Genomic DNA, 25,050 nt, shown 5'->3' with positions numbered 1-25,050 from the left:
GATCACCTGAGGTCTGGAGTTCGAGACCAGCCTGACCAACATGGAGAAACCCCGTCTCTACTAAAAAATATAATAATTAGGCCAGGCGCGGTGGCTCATGCCTGTCATCCCAGCACTTTGGGAGGCCAATGTGGGCGGATCATCTGAGGTCGGGAGTTCGAGACCAGCCTGGCCAACATGGAGAAACCCCGTCTCTACTAAAAAATATAATAATTAGGCCGGGTGTGGTGGCTCACGGCTGTTATCCCAGCACTTTGGGAGGCCAATGTGGGCGGATCACCTGAGGTCTGGAGTTCGAGACCAGCCTGACCAACATGGAGAAAACCCGTCTCTACTAAAACCAAAAATAGCCGGGTGAGGTGGGTGGGGGTTGCCTGTAATGTCAGCTACTCGAGAGGCTGAGTCAGGAGAATCGCTTGAACCTGGGAGGCGGAGGCTGCAGTGAGCCGAGATCACGCCACTGCACTCCAGCCTGGACGACAAGAATGAAACTCTGTCTCATTAAAAATAATAATAATAAAAGAAAAAACAGGAAAAGAGGGAATTCTGAATCCGCCCGCCCTTTCTTCCAGGTCGAACAACTGTGGCCCCAGCCTCCAGCCTCAACATCACGTTTGACTCCAGGACAATGAGATTAAGCTGGAGCTGTAAGGAAAACACCACCCTCAGCAGGTGCATCTTAATACACAAGAAGGAAGGACCCATCGAATACAGGGTGAGACGGACACAGCAGTCGCTGACTTAAAAGCAACGGGGCCAGCTGGATGGACACAGCGACTCACGGCTGTAATCCCAGCACTTTGGGAGGCTGAGGCAGGGGTGTCACCTGAGGTCAGGAGTTCAGGGTCAGCCTGGCCAACACGCTGAAACCCTGTCTCTATTAAAAATACAAAAGATTAGCTGGTTTTGGTGGCATGCACCTGTCATCCTAGCTACTCGGGAGTCTGAGGCAGCAGAATCGCTTGAACCAGGAGCCGAGATCGACTCACTGAACTCCAGCCTGGGCAACAGAGCGAGACTTCATCTCAAAACATAAAAATTTTTAAAAAAAAGAAAAGAAAGAAAAAAGAAAAAAAATTAGGCAGAGCACAGTGGCTAATGCTTTCAATCCAACACTTTGGGAGGCCGAGGGGGGTGGATCACAAGGTCAGGACTTTGAGACCAGCCTGGCCAACATGGCAAAACCCTCTCTAATAAAAACACAAAAATTAGCTGGCGTGCTGGCAGGTGCCTGTAATCCCAGCTACTCAGCAGGCTGAGGCAGGACACTGGCTTGAGCCCGGGAGGCGGAGGTGGCAGAGAGCCGAGATCGTGCCAGTGCACTCCAGCCTGGGTGACAAGAGCAAAATTCTCCTGCCTTGTGTCTGCGATGTGTCTGGTCTGACAGCCTGATTCCCTGGGGGAGAGTGTATTTCACCCAAAGAGATGAGAAATCCCGGCAAGTGCGATTAGATGGGAGCCTGGGTCTGTGGAGGATTTTTTTTTTTTTTTTTTTTTGAGATGGAGTCTCACTCTGTCGCCCAGGCTGGACTGCAATGGTGTGATCTCAGCTCACTGCAACCTCCGCCTCTCGGGTTCAAGAGATTCTCCTGCCTCAGCCTCTCAAGTAGTTGGGACTACAGGCACCTGCCACCACGCCCGGCTGATTTTTGTATTTATAGTAGAGACGGGGATTCACCTTGTTGGCCAGGCTGGTCTTGAACTCCTGATCTCTGGTGATCCTCCCGCCCCGGCCTCCCGAAGTTCTGGGATGACAGGCATAAATCACCCCACCCTGCCTTACTCTGATATTCTAAGCAATGCTCGATTATGATATTCTTTTTCCACCTGCCGGCTGGTATTTGGGGAATCCACTCAGAGTCCTAGGAGGAGGCATAGGACTCATGAAGGGAGGCAGGTGGGTGTCTCCGAGTTTCTATGTGAGCAGAGGAGACAAATTCATTTCCTAATCTGCTCTGACGCGCTGCAACTTCTCAGCTCAGGAAGAAAGAATGTTCGTGTACCTTTCGGGAGGTCACTCTACATGGAGGAGTCACGTTTGAGGTTCACGTGCAGACCAGCCAAGGAGTAATTCAAGAAAAAATGCCTTATCCAAACTCCGGTAAGGAAGACAAGGCTGGAATCTCTCCACAGCACTCCCCGCCATTCCAAGCCGCACCCAAGACCGTCAAACTACATCCCATTTAAGAGCTGGAGTCTGGCTCTGTCCCCCAGGCTGGAGTGTGGTGGTGCCATCTCGGCTCAATGCAACCTCTGCCTCCTGGGTTCAAGCAATTCTCCTGCCTCAGTCTCCCGAGTAGCTGGGATTACAGGCATGCACCACCGTGCCCAGCTAATTTTTGTATTTTTAGTAGAGTCGGGGTTTCACCATGTTGACCAGGATGGTCTCAATGTCTTGACCTCGTGGTCCACCCGCCTCAGCGTCCAAAAGTGCTGGGATTAAAGGCATGTGCCACCGCAGCTAAGTTTTTGCATTTTTATTTATTTATTTTTTTGAGACACAGTTTCATTCTCGTTTCCCAGGCTGGAGTTCAGTGGCACAATCTCCACTCACTGCAACCTCCACCTCCTGGGTTCAAGCGACTCTCCTGCCTCAGCCTCCCTAGTAGCTAAGATTACAAGCATTCGCCACCACGCCAGGCCAATTGTTTGTGTTTTTAGTAGAGACGGGGTTTCACCATGTTGGCCAGGCTGATCTCGAACCCCTGACCTCAGGTGATGTGTCCATCTCGGCCTCCCCAAGTGCTGGAATTTCAGGTGTGAGCCACTGCGCCTGGCCAATTTTTTGTATTTTTAGTAGAGACGGCGTTTCACCACGTTGGCCAGGCTGGTCTTGAATTCCTGACCTAAGGTGATGTGTCCGTCTGAGCCTCCCAAAGTGCTGGGATTTCAAGTGTGAGCCACTGCGCCTGGCCAATTTTTTGTATTTTTAGTAGAGACGGCGTTTCACCATGTTGGCCAGGCTGGTCTCGCACTCCTGACCTCAGGTGATTCGACCACCTTGACCTGTCAAAGTGCTGGGAGGCATGAGCCGTCGCTCCCGGCCCCGTTTACCTTTTGAGTGAAAATTGTCTTGTTCTGCCTCTCCCCAGGTAGGGAGGGGACTGCTGCCCGCAATTTCTCCTGCTTCATATACAATGCGGATTTCATGAACTGCAGCTGGGCGAGGGGTCCGACCGCCCCCCGTGATGTCCAGTATTTTTTGTCCATACAAGACTCAAAGTAAGTGTTCACCTCATGTGAAGAATTATGAGGAAGGCAGGGATGGGGGAAAATAATGCTGTTCATTTTTTCTCTTTTTCTTTCTTTGAGGCAGAGTCTTGTTCTGTCGCCCAGGCTGGAGTGCAATGGGGCGATCCCGGCTCACTGCAACCTCCGCCTCCCGGGTTCAAGCGATTCTCCTGCCTCAGGCTCCTGAGTAGCTGGGATTACAGGCGCCCGCCACCACACCCGGCTAATTTTATATTTTAAGTAGAGACGGGGTTTCACCATCTCAGCCAGGCTGGTCTCGAACTCCTGACCTCGAGTGATCCGCCCACCTCACCTCTGAAAGCGCTGGGATTACAAGCATGAGCCACCGCGCCCAGGTTAATTTTTTTTTTTTTTTTGAGACAGAGTCTCACTCCGTAACCGGGCACCAGGCTGGAGTGCAATGGCGCGACCTCGGCTCCCTGCAACCTCCGCCTCCCGGGTTCAAGCAATTCTCCTGCCTCAGCCTCCCGAGTAGCTGGGATTAAAGGCACACACCACCATGCCCAGCTAATTATTTTGTATTTTTATTAGATATGAGGTTTCGCCATGTTGGCCAGCTGGTCTTGAACTCCTGACCTGAAGTGATCCATCCACCTCACCTCTCAAAGCGCTGGGATTACAGGCATGAGCCACTGCGCCCAGGTTAATTTTTGTATTTTTATTAGAGACGGGAGTTTCGCCATGTGGGCCAGGCTGGTCTCGAACTCCTGACCTTGTGGTTCAACCGCCTCGGCTTCTGAAAGTGCTGGTTTTCTGTTCATGTTTTGTGGTTTCGTGGTGTTGCCTTGTGGATTTGTGTTTTTGTTCTGTGTGATTTTCCCCGCTGGTCTGTGAACACTTTGTAATCCTTCAGGGGAAGGAGGGACATTCGGTGTCCTTATTACACGCAGGACGCGGGAACCCACGTGGGGTGTCACCTGAGGAACCTGACGGGGTTAACCTCCCGCAATTACTTCCTGGTGACCGGAACCAGCGGAGAAGCCGGGATCCAGTTCTTCGATTCGCTTTTGGACACAAACAAAATCGGTGAGAATAACTCGCTTGCAAAAATGCTGACAAAAAAAAAAAAGGGAGAGAGGAAGAAATAAATCATACGATTTCCTGTTGTTTATAGGTGAGAAGGAATTTGCCTTAAAATCTGTATAACTGGCCGGGCGCGGAGGCTCACGCCTGTGATTCCAGCACTTTGGGAGGCCGAGGCGGGCAGATCACCTGAGGTCGGGAGTTCGAGACCAGCCTGGCCAACATGGAGAAACCGGGTCTCTAATAAATATAGAAAATTAGCCGGGCGTGGTGGCAGCTGCCTGTAATCCCAGCTATTTGAGAGGCTGAGGCAGAAGAATCCGTTCAATCTTAGAGGTGGAGGCTGCAGTGAGACAAGATGACGCCACTGTGCGCCCCATCTCTCCCCGTCTCCCCTCATTCCTTCCTCCCCTCCCTTCTCCTTCACTCCATTCCTCCTCCCTCCCTCTCCCACTTCCTTCCTTCCTCAGCAGCACCTTCTCCAGGCTGGCGTGTTGGAGGCGACCCCCAAATCCACACCCTGTCCTCTTCCCAAGCCCGGCGCAGCCCACCCACAGCCTCTTTCATCCCCTGGACGCCCCCGGCCTCTTGAGGCCCCGGACGCTCACCCAGCCCATCCCCAGCTCCCACCCAGGGCCCCGCCCCGTGGGCGTCTCTGCTGTGCCTGGCACCTGCCTGGCCCTCCTGCCCGGCTCCCACAGTCTCCCCTTCCGTGGCGGTCCATGAATGACTGACCTCTGCAGTTCAAGCAATTCTCCTTCCTCAGCCTCCCAGGTAGCTAATGTTTTATATTTTCAGTAGAGACGGGGTTTCACTGTGTCGGCCGGGCTGGCCTCGAACTCCTGACCTCAGGTGATCCACCCGCCTCCGCCTCCCAAAGTGCTGGGATGACAGGCGTGAGCCACTTCGTCTGCGAGGGAGAGAGCGGGCGTGTGGGCCCCGGGTTCAGGGGTGAGTCTGGCACCCTCGTTACAGAACGTTTCGACCCGCCCAGCAACATCACCGTGACCTGTAACAAGACGCAGTGTCTGCTGCGCTGGAAACAGCCCAGGACACACCAGCGCCTGCACTACCTGGAGTTTCGGTACCAGCTGCACGTGTGCAGAGAGGTGGGTGCAAGCACCTGGGGGCCCAGTGTAGACAGGAGACCCTGCCCCACCTCCACCTGCACTCAGTGTAGACAGGAGGGGACCCTGCCACACCTCCATCTGGACCCAGTGTAGACAGGAGGGGACCCTGCCCCACCTCCACCTGCACCCAGTGTAGACAGGAGGGGACCCTGCCCCACCTCTACCTACACCCAGCATACACAGGAGGGGACCCTGCCCCACCTCCACCTACACCCAGTGTACACAGGAGGGGACCCTGCCCCACCTCCACCTACACCCAGTGTACACAGGAGGGGACCCTGCCCCACCTCCACCTGCACGAGTGTAGACAGGAGACCCTGCCCCACCTCCACCTGCACCCAGTGTACACAGGAGACCCTGCCACACCTCCACCTGCACCCAGTGTAGACAGGAGACCCTGCCCCACCTCCACCTGGACCCAGTGTAGACAGGAGGAGACCCTGTCCCGAGGCCATTGGGTCCTGCGTGGGTGGGTCAGCAGCTGTGGTTGCAGGAAGGCCCCTGGCCAGTGGGGATTCTGTGTCTGCAGCTCCTCACCTCCGTATCCTGTAGATTTGGGGTTTGTGGAGGGAGAGCTGCCTGCAGGTACTCAGGACACTCACCCTTTCGGTGCCCACACAAAGGGAGAGCCTGTGTGCACCGTCTGAAGTGGGTTAGACACTGGAGCACTGAGCCTTGTTTTCTGTGTCGTTCCTTTCTAGAACTCCCAGCCTGATGCTGAGAACACAGTGGTAAGTGAAAGCACAGACCGTTCTCACGACCCCCAGCATAACCCTCTATCCCCCTAAAAACAACCCACAGTTCAGCCCCAAATCCCCTACTCAGCGCAGCTGGCATAACTCCACAGCCCCTGCCCACCACCCCATGTCACCTCCACTCCCCACTCACCATCCATGTCACCTCCGCTCCCCACTCACCTCCCACGTCACCTCCACTCCCCACTCACCTCCCACGTCACCTCCGCTCCCCACTCACCTCCCACGTCACCTCCACTCCCCACTCACCACCCACGTCACCTCCGCTCCCCACTCACCACCCACGTCACCTCCACTCCCCACTCACCTCCCACGTCACCTCCGCTCCCCACTCACCATCCACGTCACCTACGCTCCCCACTCACCTCTCACATCACCTCCGCTCCCCACTCACCATCCACGTCACCTACGCTCCCCACTCACCTCTCACGTCACCTCCACTCCCCACTCACCACCCACGTCACCTCCACTCCCCACTCACCACCCACGTCACCTCCACTCCCCACTCACCTCCCACGTCACCTCCACTCCCCACTCACCACCCACGTCACCTCTGCTCCCCACTCACCATCCACGTCACCTCCACTCCCCACTCACCACCCACGTCACCTCCGCTCCCCACTCACCTCCCATGTCACCTCCACTCCCCACTCACTACCCACGTTGCCCCCACTCCCCACTCACCACCCATGTCGCCCCTGCTCCCCACTCACCAGCCGCATCACCCCCGCTCCCCACTCACAACCCTCGTCACCCCCGTTCCCCACTCACCACCCATGTCACCTCCGTGCCCCACTCACCACCCATGTCACCTCCACTCCCCACCCCACAAAGCCTACACTCCCCACTCACCACGCACGTCACCCACGCTCCCCACCCACCACCCACGTCACCCACACTCCTCACTCACCACCCCACAAAACCTACATTCCCCAATCACCAGCCACGTCACCCATGCTCTCCACTCACCACCCACGTCACCCCCACTCCCCACTTACCACCCATGTCACCCACGCTCCCCACCCACCAGCCACGTCACCCACGCTCTCCACTCACCACGCACATCACCCACGCTCCCCACTCACCACCCACGTCATCCCTGCTCCCCACTCACCACCCACGTCACCCCCGCTCGCCACTCACCACCCACATCACCCACGCTCTCCACTCACCACCCACGTCACCTACACTCCGCGATTCAGGACCCCTAGGGTAACCCTCCAGTTTGATTTTACAGGACTCTTAGTGCCAGTGTGACCCAGGCGTTGACAGGATGGGGCTGAACTTGAACCAGAGACGCAGACCTCGCAGTTCTGGGGCCGAGTCTGCTGTTCCCCTCAAGCATCATGCCGCAGCAGTTGGCATATGGATGCTGAGCCTTTTCTACTGACCTTCATATCTTTTTCCTCTTTCTTCTGAGCGGGTTAAGAATACATCTCTGTGAATGTCTCAGGAGAACATTTCTTCCTCTGAAATGCTTTTAGAGTGAGCACTTTTCTGGGATGTTTTCCAAGTCGCCCTGCCACTCTGACCCTCAGTATCTTTCTCTGTGCAGTGAGTATGCTGGACATAACGGTGTTAACCTCCCCTGCTAAACTGTCCATCTGGCCTGTTAATATCAGCTGTGGCTCCTGAATAATTTATTTATGTATTTATTTTTGAGACCGAGTCTTGCTCTGTGGCCCAGACTGTAGTGCTGTGGCACGATCTCCGCTCACTGCAACCTCTGCATTCTGGATTCAAGCGATTCTCCTGCCTCAGCCTCCTGAGTAACTGGGACTACAGACACCCACCACCACACCCCACTAATGTTTGTATTTTTAGTAGAGACGGGGTTTCACCGTGTTGGCCAGGCCAGTCTCAAACTCCTGACCTCACGATCCGCCCGCCTCGGCCTCCCAAAGTGCTGGAATTACACATGTGAATCACCGTGCCCGCCCCTTCTTTTTTGAAAAGTAAAATTTTAGCCAGGCACGGTGGTTCAGCCTGTAATCCCAGTACTGAGAGGCGGACGTGGGCGAATTATGAGGTCAGGAGTTTCCCACCATCCACAAATCACTTGACGGCAGGAGTTCGAGACCAGCTTCGCCACCACGGAGAAGCCCTGTCTCTACTGAAAATGCAAGAATCAGCCGGTCACCTGTAATCCCAGCTACTCAGGAGGCTGAGGCTAGAGAATGGCTTGAACCCGGAAGGTGGAGGGTGCAGTGAGCCGAGATCGTGCCACCGCACTCCAGCCTGGGTGACAGAGTGAGACTCTGTCTCAATATAAGATAAAATAAAATAAAATGGAATAGAGTAGAAATCACCCAGGTTTTCCCACATGATGCCCCATACTAACCAGAGTTAACTCTGCTTCAGATCAGACCAGGTGCATTCAGAGAGGCAGAAAAAAAGGAAAAGCCGGGTGAGGTGACTCACGCCTGTAATCCCAGCACTTTGGGAAGCTGAGGCGGTCGGACTGTCTGAGGTCAGAAGTTTGAGACCAGCCTGGCCAATATAGTGAAAATCCGTCTCTACTAAAAATAGCGTGGTGGTGCGCGTCTGTGATCCCAGCTACTCAGGAGGCTGAGGCAGGAGAATCGCTTGGAACCTGGGAGGCGGAGGTCGCACTGAGCAGAGATCACACCGTTGCACTCCAGCCTGGGCGACAGTACGAGACTCTGTCTCAAAAGAGAAAGAGAAAAAGAGTAGAAAAAAAAATTTTAAAGACAAAAGAATGAAAAAAGGGCAAGCTTTTCCTCCACGTAGAAGACAGTTCTCTTAACATCCCTTGAAAAACTTTGTCTTGAAGTTTCTTAAAGGTTTTCAAGAGAAACTTGAAACTCTCTTGAAAAATGCAAAAAAAAAAAACAAAACGTTCCTTTTTTTCCTCCAAAGATTACAGTCCAGGGTGACTGGGATAATAGATACAACCTCCCAAGCTCTGAGCCCAGAGCTAAGCGTTCTGTGAAGATCAGAGCCGCTGACTTCCGCATTCTGACCTGGGGTCCCTGGAGCAAGCCCACTGAATTTGGTAAGCCCTGGGGTGTGCTGCGGAGATGTTGGGGACATTTCTACCATCTGCCACCACCTTGAAGGCGGAACAGACATCAGCTACCCTGTCCTGCGTGCTGAGATTTGATTGAGAGTATCGGGAAAGGCCTGGTGCGGAGGCTCACGCCTGTAATCCCAGCACATTGGAAGATCGAGGCGTGCAGATCATGAGGTCAGGAGTTCAAGACCAGCCTGACCAACATGGTGAAACCCCGTTTCTAATAAAAACACAAAAATTAGCTGGGTGTGGTGGCAGGCGCTGGTAATCCCGGCCACTTGGGAGGCTGAGGCAGAAGAATCACTTGAACCTGGGAGGCGGAGGTTGCAGAGAGCCAAGATCATGCCACTGCACTCCAGCCTGGGCAACAGAGCGAGACTCTGTGTCAGAAAAAAAGAGAGAAAGAACATGGCTAGGAATACTGTCATGTCCTCTTATTATTATTATTTTTTATATAGAGACAGGGTTTCACCATGTTGGCCAGGCTGGTCTCGAACTCCTGACCTCAGATGATCCACCCACTTTGGCCTCCCAAAGTGCTGGAATTACAGGTGTGAGCCCCTGCGCCCAGCCTATTTTTTTTTTTTTTTGAGGTAGAGTTCCTCACTCTGTCACCCAGTCTGGAGTGCAGTGGCGCGATCTCGGCTCACTGCAACCGCCATCTCCCAGGTTCAGGCGATTCTCCTCCCTCAGCCTTCCCCAGTAGCTGGGATTACAGGTAGCTGCCATCATGCCTGGATAATTTAACATTTTTAGTAGAGATGGGATTTCTCCATTTTGGTCAGGCTGGTCTTGAACTCCTGGCCTCAAGCAATCCACCCACCTAATTTATTTTTAGTAGAAACAGGGTTTCATTATTTTGGTCAGGCTGGTCTCGAACTCCTGACCTCAAGCAATCCACCCACCTAATTTATTTTTAGTTGAGACAGGGTTTTACTATTTTGGTCAGGCTGGTCTCGAACTCCTGACCTCAAGCAATCCACCCACCTAATTTATTTTTAGTAGAAACAGGGTTTCATTATTTTGGTCAGGCTGGTCTCGAACTCCTGACCTCAAGCAATCCACCCATCTAATTTATTTTTAGTTGAGACAGGGTTTTACTATTTTGGTCAGGCTGGTCTCGAACTCCTGACCTCAAGCAATCCACCCACCTAATTTATTTTTAGTTGAGACAGGGTTTTACTATTTTGGTCAGGCTGGTCTCGAACTCCTGACCTCAAGCAATCCACCCACCTAATTTATTTTTAGTAGAAATGGGATTTCTCCTTTTGATCAGGCTGGTTTCGAACTTCTGACATCAAGCAATCCACCCACCTAATTTATTTTTAGTCGAGACAGGGTTTTACTATTTTGGTCAGGCTGGTCTCGAACTCCTGGCCTTCTGATCCATCCGCCTCGGTCTCCCAAAGTGCTGGGATTACAGGCATGAGCCACGGCGCCCAGCGGGATGGTGAAGTTTTAACAGCTCACCAGGAATTTCCCTGTGGGCAAAACCGGAGAGGCGGGTGGCCTTTCATCTCACGGCCGCCTTACTTAGGAACAAAAATGAGGCAGGTTTGCTGAAGCCGGTTTCCGCTCAGCTTTTCCCTTCCACTAAATGCATTTGGAGTCCCGAAACAAGTTAGTTTCTTGACCAGGCGCGGTGGCTCACGCCTGTAGTCCCAGCACTTTGGGAGGCTGAGGCGGGTGGATCACCTGAGGTCAGCAGTTCGAGACCAGTCTGACCGACACGGAGAAACCCCCGTCTCTACCAAAAATACAAAAATTGCCCGGGCGTGGTGGCGCACGCCTGTAATCCCAGGTACTCGGGAGGCTGAGGCAGGATAATCGTTTGAACCCGGGAGGCAGAGCTTGCGGTGAGCTGAGATCACGGCATTGCACTCCAGCCTGGGCAACAAGAGCAAAACTACGTCTTTTTTTTTTTGAGACAGAGTCTCGCTGTGTTTCTGAGGCTGGAGTGCAGTGGCGTGACCTCAGCTCATTGCAACCTCCACTTCCTGGGTTCAGGCAATTCTCCTGCCTCAGCCTCCCGAGTAGCTGGGATTACAGGCGCGCGCCACCATAACCAGCTAATTTTTGTATTTTAGTAGAGATGGGGTTTTTTCGTGTTGGCCAGGCTGGTCTTGAACTCATGACCTCGTGATCCACCCACATCAGCCTCCCAAAGTGCTGGCATGACAGGTGTGAGCCACTGCAGCCCCTCCCTCCCAAAAACAGAAAGTTAATTTCCTTTCCCACGTCCGTCAGTGATTCATGGCAGATGCATTCCTGTGTCTCTCCAGGCTCTGATGATAGGCAGACCAGCTCCGCGCACATCTACGTGCCGTTGATCCTCGGGACCCTGGTGTGCGCCCTGGTCCTCGGCTTCCTCTTTAAAAGGTAATCCCTGAAACACCTCAGCAGCCCCCAGGCAAACAGGCAGGCGGGGTGGGGGCAACGGCGCTTTCTCCAGAGTGTGTCTGTGTCAAACACCGCGGGTGTTGAACTCATAGGTGGGTGTTGAACAATGAGAACACATGGACACAGGGAGGGGAGCATCACGCACTGGGGTGTGAATAGGGGAGGGACAGTGCGGGTGGGGAGTTGGGGAGACATAGCATGGGGAGAAATGCCAGATATAGGTGAAGGGGAGGAAGGCAGCAAATCACACTGCCACGTGTGCACCACACACACACGTATGTGCATTGCAGCCCTGTTCACAATAGCAAAGACCTGGAACCAACCCAAATGCCCATCAATGATAGACTAGATGAAGGAAATGTGTCTGGTAGACACCATGGAATTCTATGCAGCCATCAAAAAGGATGAGTTCACATCCTTTGCAGGGACATGGATGAACCTGGAGACCATCACTCTCAGCAAACTGACACAAGAACAGAAAACCAAACACCACATGTTCTCACTCATAGGCGGGTGTTGAACACTGAGAACACATGGACACAGGGAGGGGAGCGTCACACACTGGGGTCTGTTGGGCAGAAATAGCAAAGGGACAGTGGGGGATGGGGAGCTGGGGAGAGACAGCATGGGGAGAAATGCCAGATATAGGTGAAGGGGAGGAAGGCAGCAAATCACACTGCCACGTGTGCACCTATGCAACAGTCCTGCATGTTCTTCACATGGACCCCAAAACCTAAAATGCAATAATAATAATAATAATAAAGAAACACAGAGACGGCTGCAAAGGTAGCTGCTGGTCCCGTCACCCATCCAGTAATACGGAGACCTTACTTGGGACGCCATGTTGTTGCCGGACGTGAGGTCCCCCCTGCTCCCCACAGAGCTGGGCTGTAGGCACAGAGGTGTTGCCTTCATGCCCTGTGTGGCTCCTGCTCTAGGGGAGGATGCTTCCTGGTTGTCTCAGCTCCTGCCTCAGCCTCCTGAGGAGCTAGGACCACGTGCGTGCGCCACTACACCCGCCTAATTTTTGTATTTTCGGTAGAGAAGGGGTTTCTCCATGTTGGTCAAGCTGGTCTCAAACTCCCGGGCTCAGGTGATGCGCCCGGCTCTTCTCTGTCTCTCTCTCTCTGTCCTCTCTCTCTCTGTCTGTCTCTGTCTTTCTCTCTGTCCTCTCTCTCTCTCTGTCTTTCTCTCTCTGTCCTCTCTCTCTCTCTTTCTCTCTCTATCCTCTCTCTCTCTGTCTTTCTCTCTCTGCCCTCTCTGTCTCTGTCTCTCTGTCCTCTCTCTCTCTCATCTCTCTCTCTTCTCTCTCTATCATCTCTCTCTCTGCCTCCCCCCTCTCTCTCTGTGTCTTCTCTCTCTCTGTGTGTGTGTCTCTCTCTTTCTCTCTCTTCTCATGTCAAAATCCTTGACTTAGTGACATTTGCAGAGATTGTATCTCTGATAAGGCCCCATTCACAAATTCCGGAACTTAGGCTGTGGAGAGAGGTTTTAGGGGGACGATAGTTTGATTCAAAACAATTGTATCATCTTCCCTCTGGAGCCTCCAGGGGAGGATGCTTCCTGCCTTGCCCAGCTCCTGGGGGGCACCGGGTGCCTTGGGCTTGCGGCCCCATCACTGCAGTCTCAGCCGCTGTCTCCACGTGGCCTCCTCCTCTGCTTGTCTCAGAAGGATTCCTGTCATTGGATTTAGAACTCCCTCCAACCCAGGATCATGTCATCTTGACATCCTTAACTAATTACATTTGCAATGATCTTTTTTCCTTTTTTTTTTTTTTTTTCTGAGATGGAGTCTTGCTCCCGTCGTCCAGGCTGGAGTACAATGGTGCCATCTCAGCTCACTGCGACCTCCACCTCCCGGATTGAGGCAATCCTCCTGACTCAGCCTCCACAGTGGCTGGGTTGACACTCACCCGCCACCACACTCTGCTAATTTTTTGTAGAGACGGGGTTTGACCATGTTGGCCAGGCTGGTCTCGAACTCCCGACCTCAGGTGATCTGCGTGCCTCGGCCTCCCAAAGTGCTGGGATGACAGGCGTGAGCCACCGCGCCTGGCCAAGATTTTCATCACTTGGTGATTCTTAGTGAAGTTGTTTTGGGTAGTTGATCTCAGATACCTTGAACTGAGCATCCTGAGGAAGGAACTCTGGTGGCCTGGGGCTCCCTTCACACTTTCTCTCTCTGTCCCTCAGGTGTGTCGTGATGCAGCGACTCTTCCCCCCAGTTCCAAAAATCAAAGACAAACTCAACGATGAGAGTCAGGTGGAGGACCAGGTAGGTAGGGGTGGGCGGAGCGGAGAGCTGGGGTGGAAAACCGGGGAACGGGGAATGGGGACACGGGTTCTGAGTGTCAGCTGTCCTGATTCTCCACCAGCTGGAACCTCGGCGTCACCACGGGGTGTGGCTGGAATCTGTATCCAGCTCCTGGCCCTTCCGCCTGGGATTGGGTCAGGGTGTAGTCAGGTCGTGGTCAGCGTTTTCTCTGTGAGCTCCATTAGGAGAAATTGAGGCAGGTGGGGGAGGTAGACTGGGCTGGACGCGGTGGCTCATGCCTGTAATCCCTGCACTTTGGGAGGTCGAGGCGGCTGGATCACCTGAGGTCGGGGGTTTGAGACCAGCCTGACCAACATGCTGAAACCCCGTCTCAACTGAAAATACAAAATTAGCTGGGCGTGGCAGCAGGCGCCTGTAATCCTCCCAGCTGCTCAGGAGGCTGAGGCAGGAGAATCACTTGAACCCGGGAGGCAGAGGTTGCAGTGAGCCGAGATCCCGCCATTGCACTGCAGCCTGGGCGACAGAGTCAGACTCTGTGTAAAAGCAAAAACAAAACAATCTCTTCTCCAGAAAACCTCAGCCTTTACCATTTAGACCTTTGACTGATTATGAGGCCCACCTTTTCCTCTTTAGAATCTTCCACTATTTAGATGAGGCCCACCTTCCCCCGTCAGACCTTCAGCTGATTAGATGAGGTCCACCCTTCTCTTAGATCTTCCACTATTTAGATGAGGCCCAGCATTTCCCCTTTGAGCCCTTCAACGGATTAGCTGAGGCTCGACTTTCCCCTTTAGATTTTGGACTGATTAGATGAGTCCCACCGTCCTCCCCTTTGGACCTTCAACTGATTAGATGAGGCCCACCTGCATCCCTGGCCATCTGTCATTCTGTTTTCTTCCACCCCCATGCTAGCGTCCTCCCCGGCCCCCACTTTCCACTGACCCCCAGGGGTTCCCCACCTCGAGTTGCCAGGACCATGGCTAAGGCCTTATCACCTCCCGTACCCTGTCCTGAGTTCAGGCTCAGAAGCTCTTCCCAAGACCACTCTGTTCATCGCCAACCATGAGATCACATGGGTGGGTCTGTCTCAGATCTTCACCCCAGGAAAAACACCACCCCCCCCGGGAGGGCGCGGTGGCTCACGCCTGTCATCCCAGCACTTTGGGAGGCCGAGGCGGGGGGGATCACCTTGAGGCCAGGAGTTCGAGACCAGCCTGGTCGACAGAGTGAAACCCTGTCTCTACTAAAAATACAAACATTACCGGGCAGGGTGGCAGGCGCCTGTCATCCCAGCTACTTGGGAGGCTGAGGCAGGAGAATTGCTTGAACCCAGGAGGTGGAGGCTGCAGTAATCCTCCTTCTTTTTTTCAGATAATCTGGGAGGAATTCGCCGCAGAGGAAGGGAAGGTCTACCGCGAAGAGATCCTGACGGTGAAAGAAGTTGCATGAGACTCAGAGGGTGTAGGAGCAGCAGGCGCCTCTCCGCCCCCGAGACATTCAGCAACTGTATTTGTGTTCATGATGCTGTCAACCTTCATATCGTTTTCTATGCTTTTGTTTTGTATCGTTTTTGCAACAGAGTCTCGCTGTGTGTCCCAGGCTGGAGTGCAATGGCGCTATCTCGGCTCACCGCAACCTCTGCCTCCGGGGTTCAAGCGATTCTCCTGCCTCAGCCTCCCGAGTAGCTGGGATTACAGGCACCTGCCACCAAACCAGGCTAATTTTTGTGTTTTTAGTTGAGACAGGGTTTTAGCAGGTTGCCCAGGATGGTCTCGAACTCCTGACCTCAGGTGATCTGCCCACCTCTGCCTCCCAAAGTGCTGGGATTGCAGGCGTGAGCCACCGCGGCTGGCGTATATTTGTATTTAAATATATGATATCTGGGGCCAGGCGCGGGGGCTCACGCCTGTCATCCCAGCACTTTGGGAGGCCGAGGCACGCAGATCACCTGAGGTCGGGAGTTCGAGTCCAGCCTAACCAACATGGAGAAACCCTGTCTTAAAAAAAAAAAAATAGATGATATATGTAGATGACAGATAGGTGATTGATAGGTGCTAATTGGTAGATGACAGATGAAAAAATGATAAATGAAGAAGTGACAGGTGGATAGGTAATAGATGATTGACTATTTGATAGATGACTGATGGATGATTGATAGGTGATAATTAGTAGATGACAGATAAAAATATATATGATAGATGAACAGATGATAGATATATGGGTGATAGATGGTAGCTAGATACGTGACTGACACATATTTGATAAATACATGATGGATGAACTTCATTTTATTTTAGTATTTTATTTTGTTTTGTTTTATGAGATGGAGTCACATTCTGTTGCCCAGGCTGGAGTGCAGTGGCACGATCTCAACTCACTGCAACCTCCGCCTCCCAGTTTCAAGCAATTCTCTGGCTGCAGCCTCCAGGGCAGCTGGGATTACAGGTGTCCACCATCACACCACCAGGTCTTAATATTTTTGGTAGACATGGGGTTTCACCATGTTGGCCAGGCTGGTCTCGAACTCCTGACCTCAAGTGATCCACCCACCTCGGCCTCCCAAAGTGGTGGGATTACAGGGGTGAGCCACCTCGCCAGGCCTTGATGGGTGAATTTTAGATACATGATACATATAGATAGATAGATAGGTAGACAGACAGACAGATAGAGAAATATGTAGATAGATAGATAGATGATATATACATACATACATAGATACATAGATTGATAGATAGATGATAGATAGACACATAGATAGATAGATACATAGATGATAGACAGATAGATGATAGATAATAGATACATAGATGATAGATGGATAGATGATAGACACATAGATAGATACATAGATACATAGATGATAGATAGATGGATGATAGATACATAGATGATTGATTGATTGATTGATAGATAGATAGATAGATAGATACATAGATGATAGATAGATAGATGATAGATACATAGATGATAGATAGATAGATAGATAGATGGATAGATAGATAGATAGATAGATAGATACATAGATGATAGATAGATAGATGATAGATACATAGATGATTGATAGATAGATAGATAGATAGATAGACACATAGATGATAGATAGATAGATGATAGATACATAGATGATTGATAGATAGATAGATAGATAGATAGATAGATAGATAGATAGATACATACATAGATGATAGATAGATGATAGATACATAGATGATAGATAGATAGATAGATAGATAGATAGATAGATAGATAGATGGATAGATAGATAGATGGATGATAGATAGATAGATAGATAGATAGATAGATAGATAGATAGATCGGATCTATCTACTATTTGTCAGGCTCCCTCCTGGAAGTTGGAACTGATCTCACTTGGTCCAAGGCACCCACCTTAAACCACACTGTTAGACCATGAAGCCTACAAAGACAGTCTCAGGGGCCGTTCCGGGACCTGAGAGGTCACCGCCCTCCAGCCGAGAGCCAAGGCCAGACTCCGTTTGGAGAAGGCTGTGTCTTGGGTGTTCAGTGTCTAACAAGGGACAGAAGGAAGTAGTCTCCTGGACATGGGCTTGGCCGGAGAAGAGCCACAGCGATCCACGTTCAGCCCCTGCCCATCCACGCGGGCGGAAACACGAGGGTTCCATGGCCTGCGGCCTCATGAGTGACATCAGCAGCATGGCCACGTCCTCCGTCCGCGCCTGCCTCTCTCCTCCTGTTGAGTAACGCGGTGCTCACCAGCTTCCCTAATTCTTTATTATTTTTTTTTTTTGAGACGGAGTTTCGCTCTTGTCACCCAGGCTGGAGTACAATGGCGCGATCTCGGCTCCCCGCAACCTCCGCCTCCTGGGTTCAGGCAATTCTCCTGCCTCAGCCTCCTGAGTAGCTGGGATTACAGGCACGTGCCACCATGCCCAGCTAATTTTTTGTATTTTGAGTAGAGACGGGGTTTCACCATGGTGACCAGGCTGGTCTGGCTCTCTTGACCTCGTGATTCACCCGCCTCGGCCTCCCAAAGTGCTGGGATTACAAGTGTGAGCCACCGCGCCCAGCTTTTTTAATTAATTTATTTTTTTTTTTTGAAGGAAATTTGCTCTTGTGGCCCAGGCTGAATTTTGATGGTGCGATCTTGACTCACAGCAACCTCCGCCTCCCGGGTTCAAGCAAGTGATTCTCCTGCCTCAGCCTCCGTGGGATTATGGGCATGCACCACCACGCCCAACCAATGTTGTATTTTTAGTAGAGACGGGAATTTGTCCATGATGATCAGGCTGGTCTCCAACTCCCAACCTCAGGTGATCTGCCCGCCTCGGTCTCCCAAAGTGCTGGGATGACAGGTGTGAGGTGTGCAAATTCATGCAACGTGTAGTAAGCACAGGAGGCTTTAGAATGAAGACCGAGCCTCAGAGGCGGACCCAGGGTTCTGCACCGTCCTGTGGTTACAGAAAGCGTGGCGCGTCCGTCCCACAAAAACAGGCCTTTGCAGAGGGAGAAGAGAGATTCTCCTGCATGTCCGATGTTCTTAGGGTTTGCATCTTCTACCCTGGAGTGGGAGAGAAGGAATTCTATTGAGGGGAAGGAAATGATTGCTAGGGAGATCCTCTGGCCAGGTCGGAGCTCAGCGGCGCCATCTTGGCTCACTGCAGCCTCTACTTCTGAGGCTCAAGTGATCCTCCCACCTCGGCCTCCTTGGTACTTCGGATGACAGGCATCCATCACCATGCCTGGCTAATTTTTGATTTTCTCAAGAGAAGGGGTCTCGCTGTGTTACCCAGGCTGGTCTTGAACTCCTGAGCTCAAGCCATCTTCCCACCTGCACCTCCAGAAGTGCTGGGGTTACAGATGTGAGCCACTGAATGTGGCCAGAGTAACGTCATGTATCCTTGTGGCTGCCACGTGCACTCCGCCCTGAACACGTGATGAGGTTTCTGTACCTTATGCTTATTTATCTCAACCTTCTGTCCTTTTGGGGGTCAGTTTATGGGTATATGTGCAGGTTTCTCATATAGGTAAACTTGTGTCATGGGGACTCACTGTACGGTCTCTTTAATCAAACCAGGTACTAAGTCTCATATCTGTTAATTATTGTCACGTTGCTTTCATGATAGAATATTCATTTTTAACAACGATGTTTACAGCCGGGCATGGGGGCTCATGCCTGTCATCCCAGCACTTTGAGAAGCCCTGGTGGGCAGATCAGGAGGTCAGGAGTTTGAGACCAGCCTGGCCAACATGGTGAAACCTCGTCTCTACTAAAAGTACAAAAATTAGGGCCGGGCGCGGTGGCTCACGCCTGTAATCCCAGCACTTTGGGAGGCCGAGGCGGGTGAATCACGAAGTCAAGAGATCGAGACAATCCTGGTCAGCAAGGTGAAACCCAGTCTCTACTAAAAATACAAAAATTAGCTGGGCGTGGTGGCGCGTGCCTGTAATCCCAGCTACTCAGGAGGCTGACGCAGGAGAATTGCCTGAACCCAGGAGGCGGAGGTTGCGGTGAGCCGAGATCGCGCCATTGCACTCCAGCCTGGGCAATAGAGTAAGACTCCATCTCAAAGAAATAAAAAATTTAAAAATAATAAAACTAGCCAGGTCAGGTGGCTCACGCCTGTAACCCCAGCACTTTGGTAGGCCGAAGTGGGCGGATCACAGGAGGTGGGGACTTTGAGACCAGCCTGGCCAACATGGAGAAACCCAGTCTGTACTAAAAATACAGAATTAGCTAAATGTGCTGGCGCATGCCTGTAATCCCAGCTACTCGGGAGGCTGAGGCAGTAGAATCCCTTGAATCTGGGAGGTGGAGGTTGCAATGAGCTGAGATCACGCCACTGCACTCCAGCCTGAGAGACACGGTGAGACTCTATAGCAACAAAAAAAAAAAAAAATGAGAAGGAAAAAGACAGGGACTTTTGAGTTTCTGATGAGCCTTTCCAAAGGTGGCAATCAGAATATCGCAGTGAGCAGAGGGGAGACCTTGAATAGAATGGGAGGCAGGTCTTTGCTAAGACCTGGAATCAACCCCAATGCCCATCGAGGAGAGACTGGACTGGGAAAATGTGGCACAGATACACCATGGAATATTATGCAGCCATCAAAAATGATGAAGTCATGTCCTTTGTAGGAACATGGATGAACCTGGAGACCATCATTCTCAGCAAACTGACACAAGAACAGAAAATGAAATACCACATGTTCTCAGTCATAGGCGGGTGTTGAATAATGAGAACCCATGGACACAGGGAGGGGAGCAATACACACTGGGGTCTATTGGGGGGAATAGGGGAGGGACAGTGTGGGGGGGAGCTGGGGAGGGATAGCATGGGGAGAAATGCCAGATATAGGTGAAGGGGAGGAAGGCAGCAAATCACGCTGCCACATGTGTACCTATGCAACTATCTTGCATGTTCTGCACATGTACCCCAAAACCTAAAATGCAATTTAAAAAATAAATAAATAAAAAAAATTAAAAAAAAAAAAAAGAATGGGAGGCAGGCACCCCTGAGCAGCTCCCAGCATGAATGTTCCTTTTAGCTTCATGATTTTGGGGTCTCAGATATTTTCCTTTCCGAGTCCTCTGCTTCTGGGCAAGACAGGCGTCTTCCATGGACTTATCTGACCCATTTATAGCTTTACATGGGGTTTTGCTTCCCTTTTTTTTTTTCTTTGAGACAGAGTCTCACTTCGTCACCCAGGCTGGAATGCAATGGCTCCATCTCGGCTCAGTGCAACCTCCGCCTCCCGGGTTCAAGTGATTCTCCTGCCTCAGAGGAGCTGGGATTACAGGGACCCCCCACAACACACACCTGGCTAACTTTTTGTATTTTTAGAAGAGACGGGGTTTCGCCATGTTGGCCACGCTGGTCTCGAACTCCTGACCTCAAGTGATCCCCCCATCTCAGGCCCCCAAAGCACTGGGATTACAGGCAGTATCGTATCTTGTCTTCTGTGAAATCATAAAGTTTTGGGAGTTTGTTTATACCCCCCCAATAAGACTTGTTTAAACCTAAATGGGTCCTGTTAAAAATTCCTTCCTTAGTCCAGGCACGGAGGCTCACGCCTGTAATCCCAGCACTTTGGAAAGCTGAGGTGGGCAGATCACCTGAGGTCAGGAGTTCAAGACCAGCCTGACCAACATAGAGAAACTCCTTCTCCACTAAAAATACAAAATTAGACAGGCGTGGTGGTGAGCACCTGTAACCCCAGCTTCTCAGAACGCTGAGGCAGGAGGATCGTTTGAACCCAGGAGGCAGAGGCTGCACTGAGCCGAGATGGTGCCACTATACTCCAGCCTGGGCAACAGAGCAAGACGGTCTGGCTGTTGCCCAGCCTGGAGTGCACTGTCGTGATCTCGGCCCACTGCAACCTCCGCCTCCTGGGTTCAAGCAGTTCTCCGGCCTCAGCCTCCTGAGTAGCTGGGACTACAGGTGCCCGCTACCACGCCCAGCTAATGTTTGATTTTTAGTAGAGACAGGGTTTTACCATGTTGGTCAGGCTGGTCTTGAACTCCTGACTCCAAGCAATCCACCCACCTCAGCCTCCTGAGTAGCTGGGACTAGAGGTGCACCACCACACTCGGCTAATTTATTTTTAGTAGAGATAGGGTTTTACTATTTTGGTCAGGCTGGTCTTGAACTCCTGACCTCAAGCAATCCACCTACCTAATTCATTTTTAGTAGAGAGAGGGTTTTACTGTTTTGGTCAGGCTGGTTTTGAACTCCTGACCTCAAGCAATCCACCCACCTAATTTATTTTTAGTAGACACAGGGTTTTACTGTTTTGGTCAGGCTGGTCTCGATCTCCTGACCTCGAGCAATCCACCCACCTAATTCATTTTTAGAAGAGACAGGGTTTTACTGTTTTGGTGGGGCTGGTCTTGAACTCCTGACCTCGAGCAATCCACCCACCTAATTCATTTTTAGAAGAGACAGGGTTTTACTGTTTTGGTGGGGCTGGTCTTGAACTCCTGACCTCGAGCAATCCACCCACCTAATTCATTTTTAGAAGAGACAGGGTTTTACTGTTTTGGTGGGGTTGGTCTTGAACTCCTGACCTCGAGCAATCCACCCACCTAATTCATTTTTAGAAGAGACAGGGTTTTACTGTTTTGGTCGGGCTGGTCTCAAACTCCTGACCTCAAGCAATCCATCCACCTAATTCATTTTTAGAAGAGACAGGGTTTTACTGTTTTGGTGGGTCTGGTCTTGAACTCCTGACCTCGAGCAATCCGCCCACCTCGGCCTCCCAAAGTGCTGGGATTACAGACGTGAGCCTCCGCACCCGGCCTCTTTCAGCTTTTCATATTTAATTTTGCCACTGAGTCAGTGCTGAAGCGGTTGTGACGGAGGGCTGTCTGACTGAGACCTGACCTGCCACACGCTCACTGGGCCAAACTTCTGTCTTGCAGAACAGCATTGGTTACAAAATCCCCGTGCCCTCTGAGTTCCAAGAAAGGGTTTGGCGCAAATCACCCGCCCTCTCTTCCTGAGTCAGAAAAGAGACACCACCCCTGATCCTGCAGAATGCAATTTGGGTAAGAAAAAATTCGGGGCTGGTCCGTAGCATAAAGGGAAAACAAGTTTATTAAGAAACGAAAGGAATAAAGTTCAGGCGTGATGCCTCATGTCTGGAATCCCAGCACTTTGGGAGGTCAAGGCGGGTGGATCACCTGAGGTCGGGAGTTGGAGACCAGCCTGGCCAACATGGCAAAACCCCATGTCTACTTAAAAAAATAATAACAATACAAAAATTAAGCCAGGCATGGTGGTTCACACCTGTAATCCCAGCACTTTGGGAGGCCGACGACAGTGGATCCCCTGAGGTCAGGAGTTCAAGACCAGCCTGACCAACAAGGGGAAACCCCGTCTCTACCCAAAATACAAAATCAGCCAGGTGTGGTAGCCCATGCCTGTAATCCCAGCACTTTGGGAGGCTGAGGCGAGCAGATCACCTGAGGTCAGGCGTTCGAGACCAGCCTGGCCAACATGGGGAAACACCGTCTCTACCAAAAATACAAAATCAGCCGGGCGTGGTGGCGCAGGCCTGTAATCCCAGCTACCAGCCATTCAGGAGGCTGAAGCAGGAGAATTGCTTGAATCCTGGAGGCAGAGGTTGCAGTGAGCTGAGATCACACCACTGCCCTCCAGCCTGAGAGACAGAGCAAGACTCCATCTGAAAATAAATGAATAAATAAATAGAATGCATAACCTTTTTTGACGTGAGTTTCTGTTTTAAAAACACCTTGTTGACCAGGCAAAGTGGCTCACACCTGTAATCCCAGCACTTTGGGAGGCTGAGGCGGGCGGATCACCTGAGGTCAGGAGTTCGAGACCAGCCTGGCCAACATGGTGAAAACGTGTCTCTACTAAAAATATAAAAATTAGCCAGGCGTGGTGGCGCTTGCCTGTAATTCCAGCTACTCAGGGCACTGAGGCAGGAGAATTGTTTGAACCCGGAGGTGGAGGTTGCAGTGAGCTGAGATCACGCCATTGCACTCCAGCCTGGGCCACAGAGCGAGACTCCATCTCAAACTAAAAAAGGCATCTTATTTAACGTATGCTGTTGGTGCATGCAAATTGGACTCACGCCAACATCACTGTAACTCATATCCGAAAGAAGCTTCTGGAACACAACATATTTTCTCATAAGGCACATCACAGCCATATTGCACTTGAGGAATGCCGGGCAGGAAAGAAACGATTTTCATCTAGACTATTAAGTTCTGTGCATAGGGCCTGCAAATTAAACTGAGAAAAGCCAGATTAACAGAAGAAAAGCACGACAATTTGATTTCTTTTTTTGTTTCTTTGTTTTATTTTGAGCCAGAGTCTTGCTCTGTCACCAAGGCTGGAGTGCAGTGGCGCAATCTTGGCTCATGGCAACCTCCACCCCCGGGATCAAGTGATTCTCCTGCCTCAGCCTCTCGAGTAGCTGAAATCACAGGCACCCACAACCACACCCAGTTATTTTTTGTATATTTATTTATTTATTTGAGACAGAGTCTCCCTCTGTCGCCAGGCTGGAGTGTAGTGCCACGATCCTGGCTCACGGCAACTTCTGCCTCCTGGGTTCAAGCACTTCTCCTGCATTACCCTCCCAAATAGCTGGGATTACAGGTGTGCACCACCACACCCAGCTAATTTTTGTATTTTTAGTAGAGACGGGGTTTCTCCATGTTGGCCAGGCTGGTCTCAAACTCCTGACCTCAGGTGATCTATCCACCTCAGCCTCCCAAAGTGCTGGGATTACAGGCGTGAGCCCTGGCGCTCGGCAGAAACCATTTTCTTTTACACTATTAAGTTCTGTGAATGGGGCCTGCAAATTAAACACAAAAGACAGATTAACAAAAGAAAAACACACCCATTTGATGTCAATTTTTCATTAGTACAGGCCTGGGGTGTTGATAGAAGAGAAAAATACTCCTGAAGACACAATTGGGTTCAGGGCTTATATGTTATTTTAACAAAGAACAGTACACAGTGGAGGTGAAGAGGCAAAAAAGAGCAGATTGGAGCTTCTCTGGAAAATGAATTGTGGGAAGGTGGATGTATGTCCATGGCCTTAAAACTTTCCCAGAGACAGAATTTCCAACACTCCTCATTTCTCAGAGGTTTCTGCTTTCACTCAGACGAGGGAAGCTCCAAGAAGCTTCTTTCTAGATCTGTTGATTCTCAATTGCCTGAGTTCAAAATATTTGTGTGTGTGTGTGTGTGTTAGAGACAGAGTCTTGCTCTGTTGCCCAGGCTGGCATGCAATGGCCTGATCTCTGTTCACTGCAACCTCTACCTCCTGGGTTCAAGCGATTCTCTTGCCTCAGCATCCTGCATAGCTGGGACTACAGGTGCTGCCACAACATCCAGTTAATTTTTGTATTTTTAGTAGAGACGCGGTTTCTCCATGTTGGCCAGGCTGGTCTTGAACTCCTGATCTCATGATCCACCCTCCTCAGCCTCCCAAAGCGCTGGGATTACAGGCGTGAGCCTTACACCTGGCCCGCCAACTTTATTTCTAACCCCATAGGAGCTCACAAAAGATGTTCATTACATGGCTGAAGCTGAAACCTTAGAAAACTTAATAGGAAAAAGGGAAGAGGGAGAAAAGGCTTTTACAGGAAGAACAAATGCGTTTTTTTGTTTGTTTGTTTTGAGATAAGTCTCACTCTGTCGCCCAGGCTGGAGTACAGTGACACGATCT

General features: G+C 51.2%; 1 protein-coding gene across 3 annotated transcripts in view; it reads left to right on the top strand.

Annotated features, from left to right (window-relative positions):
• Positions 1 to 16,155, top strand: part of LOC100413917 (colony stimulating factor 2 receptor subunit alpha) — a 156,016-nt gene extending 139,861 nt beyond the window's left edge. For 2 of the 3 annotated variants that reach the window (XM_078363535.1, XM_078363536.1), the window contains 10 exons: positions 573 to 715; positions 1,978 to 2,101; positions 3,093 to 3,222; positions 4,106 to 4,278; positions 5,251 to 5,384; positions 6,107 to 6,136; positions 9,041 to 9,176; positions 11,477 to 11,573; positions 13,788 to 13,869; positions 15,241 to 16,155. In XM_078363535.1, coding sequence (XP_078219661.1) covers positions 573 to 715; positions 1,978 to 2,101; positions 3,093 to 3,222; positions 4,106 to 4,278; positions 5,251 to 5,384; positions 6,107 to 6,136; positions 9,041 to 9,176; positions 11,477 to 11,573; positions 13,788 to 13,869; positions 15,241 to 15,318 — 1,127 coding nt within the window. In that variant the 3' untranslated portion in view covers positions 15,319 to 16,155. The remainder of the gene's footprint in view (positions 1 to 572; positions 716 to 1,977; positions 2,102 to 3,092; positions 3,223 to 4,105; positions 4,279 to 5,250; positions 5,385 to 6,106; positions 6,137 to 9,040; positions 9,177 to 11,476; positions 11,574 to 13,787; positions 13,870 to 15,240) is intronic. The other variant, XM_078363534.1, reaches the window with a different exon arrangement.
• The last annotated feature ends 8,895 nt before the right edge of the window (positions 16,156 to 25,050 follow it).

The sequence above is a fragment of the Callithrix jacchus genome, chromosome X (assembly GCF_049354715.1).
Source record: "Callithrix jacchus isolate 240 chromosome X, calJac240_pri, whole genome shotgun sequence".
Taxonomy (NCBI): domain Eukaryota; kingdom Metazoa; phylum Chordata; class Mammalia; order Primates; family Cebidae; genus Callithrix; species Callithrix jacchus.
This window is presented reverse-complemented; position numbering and strand designations above follow the sequence as displayed.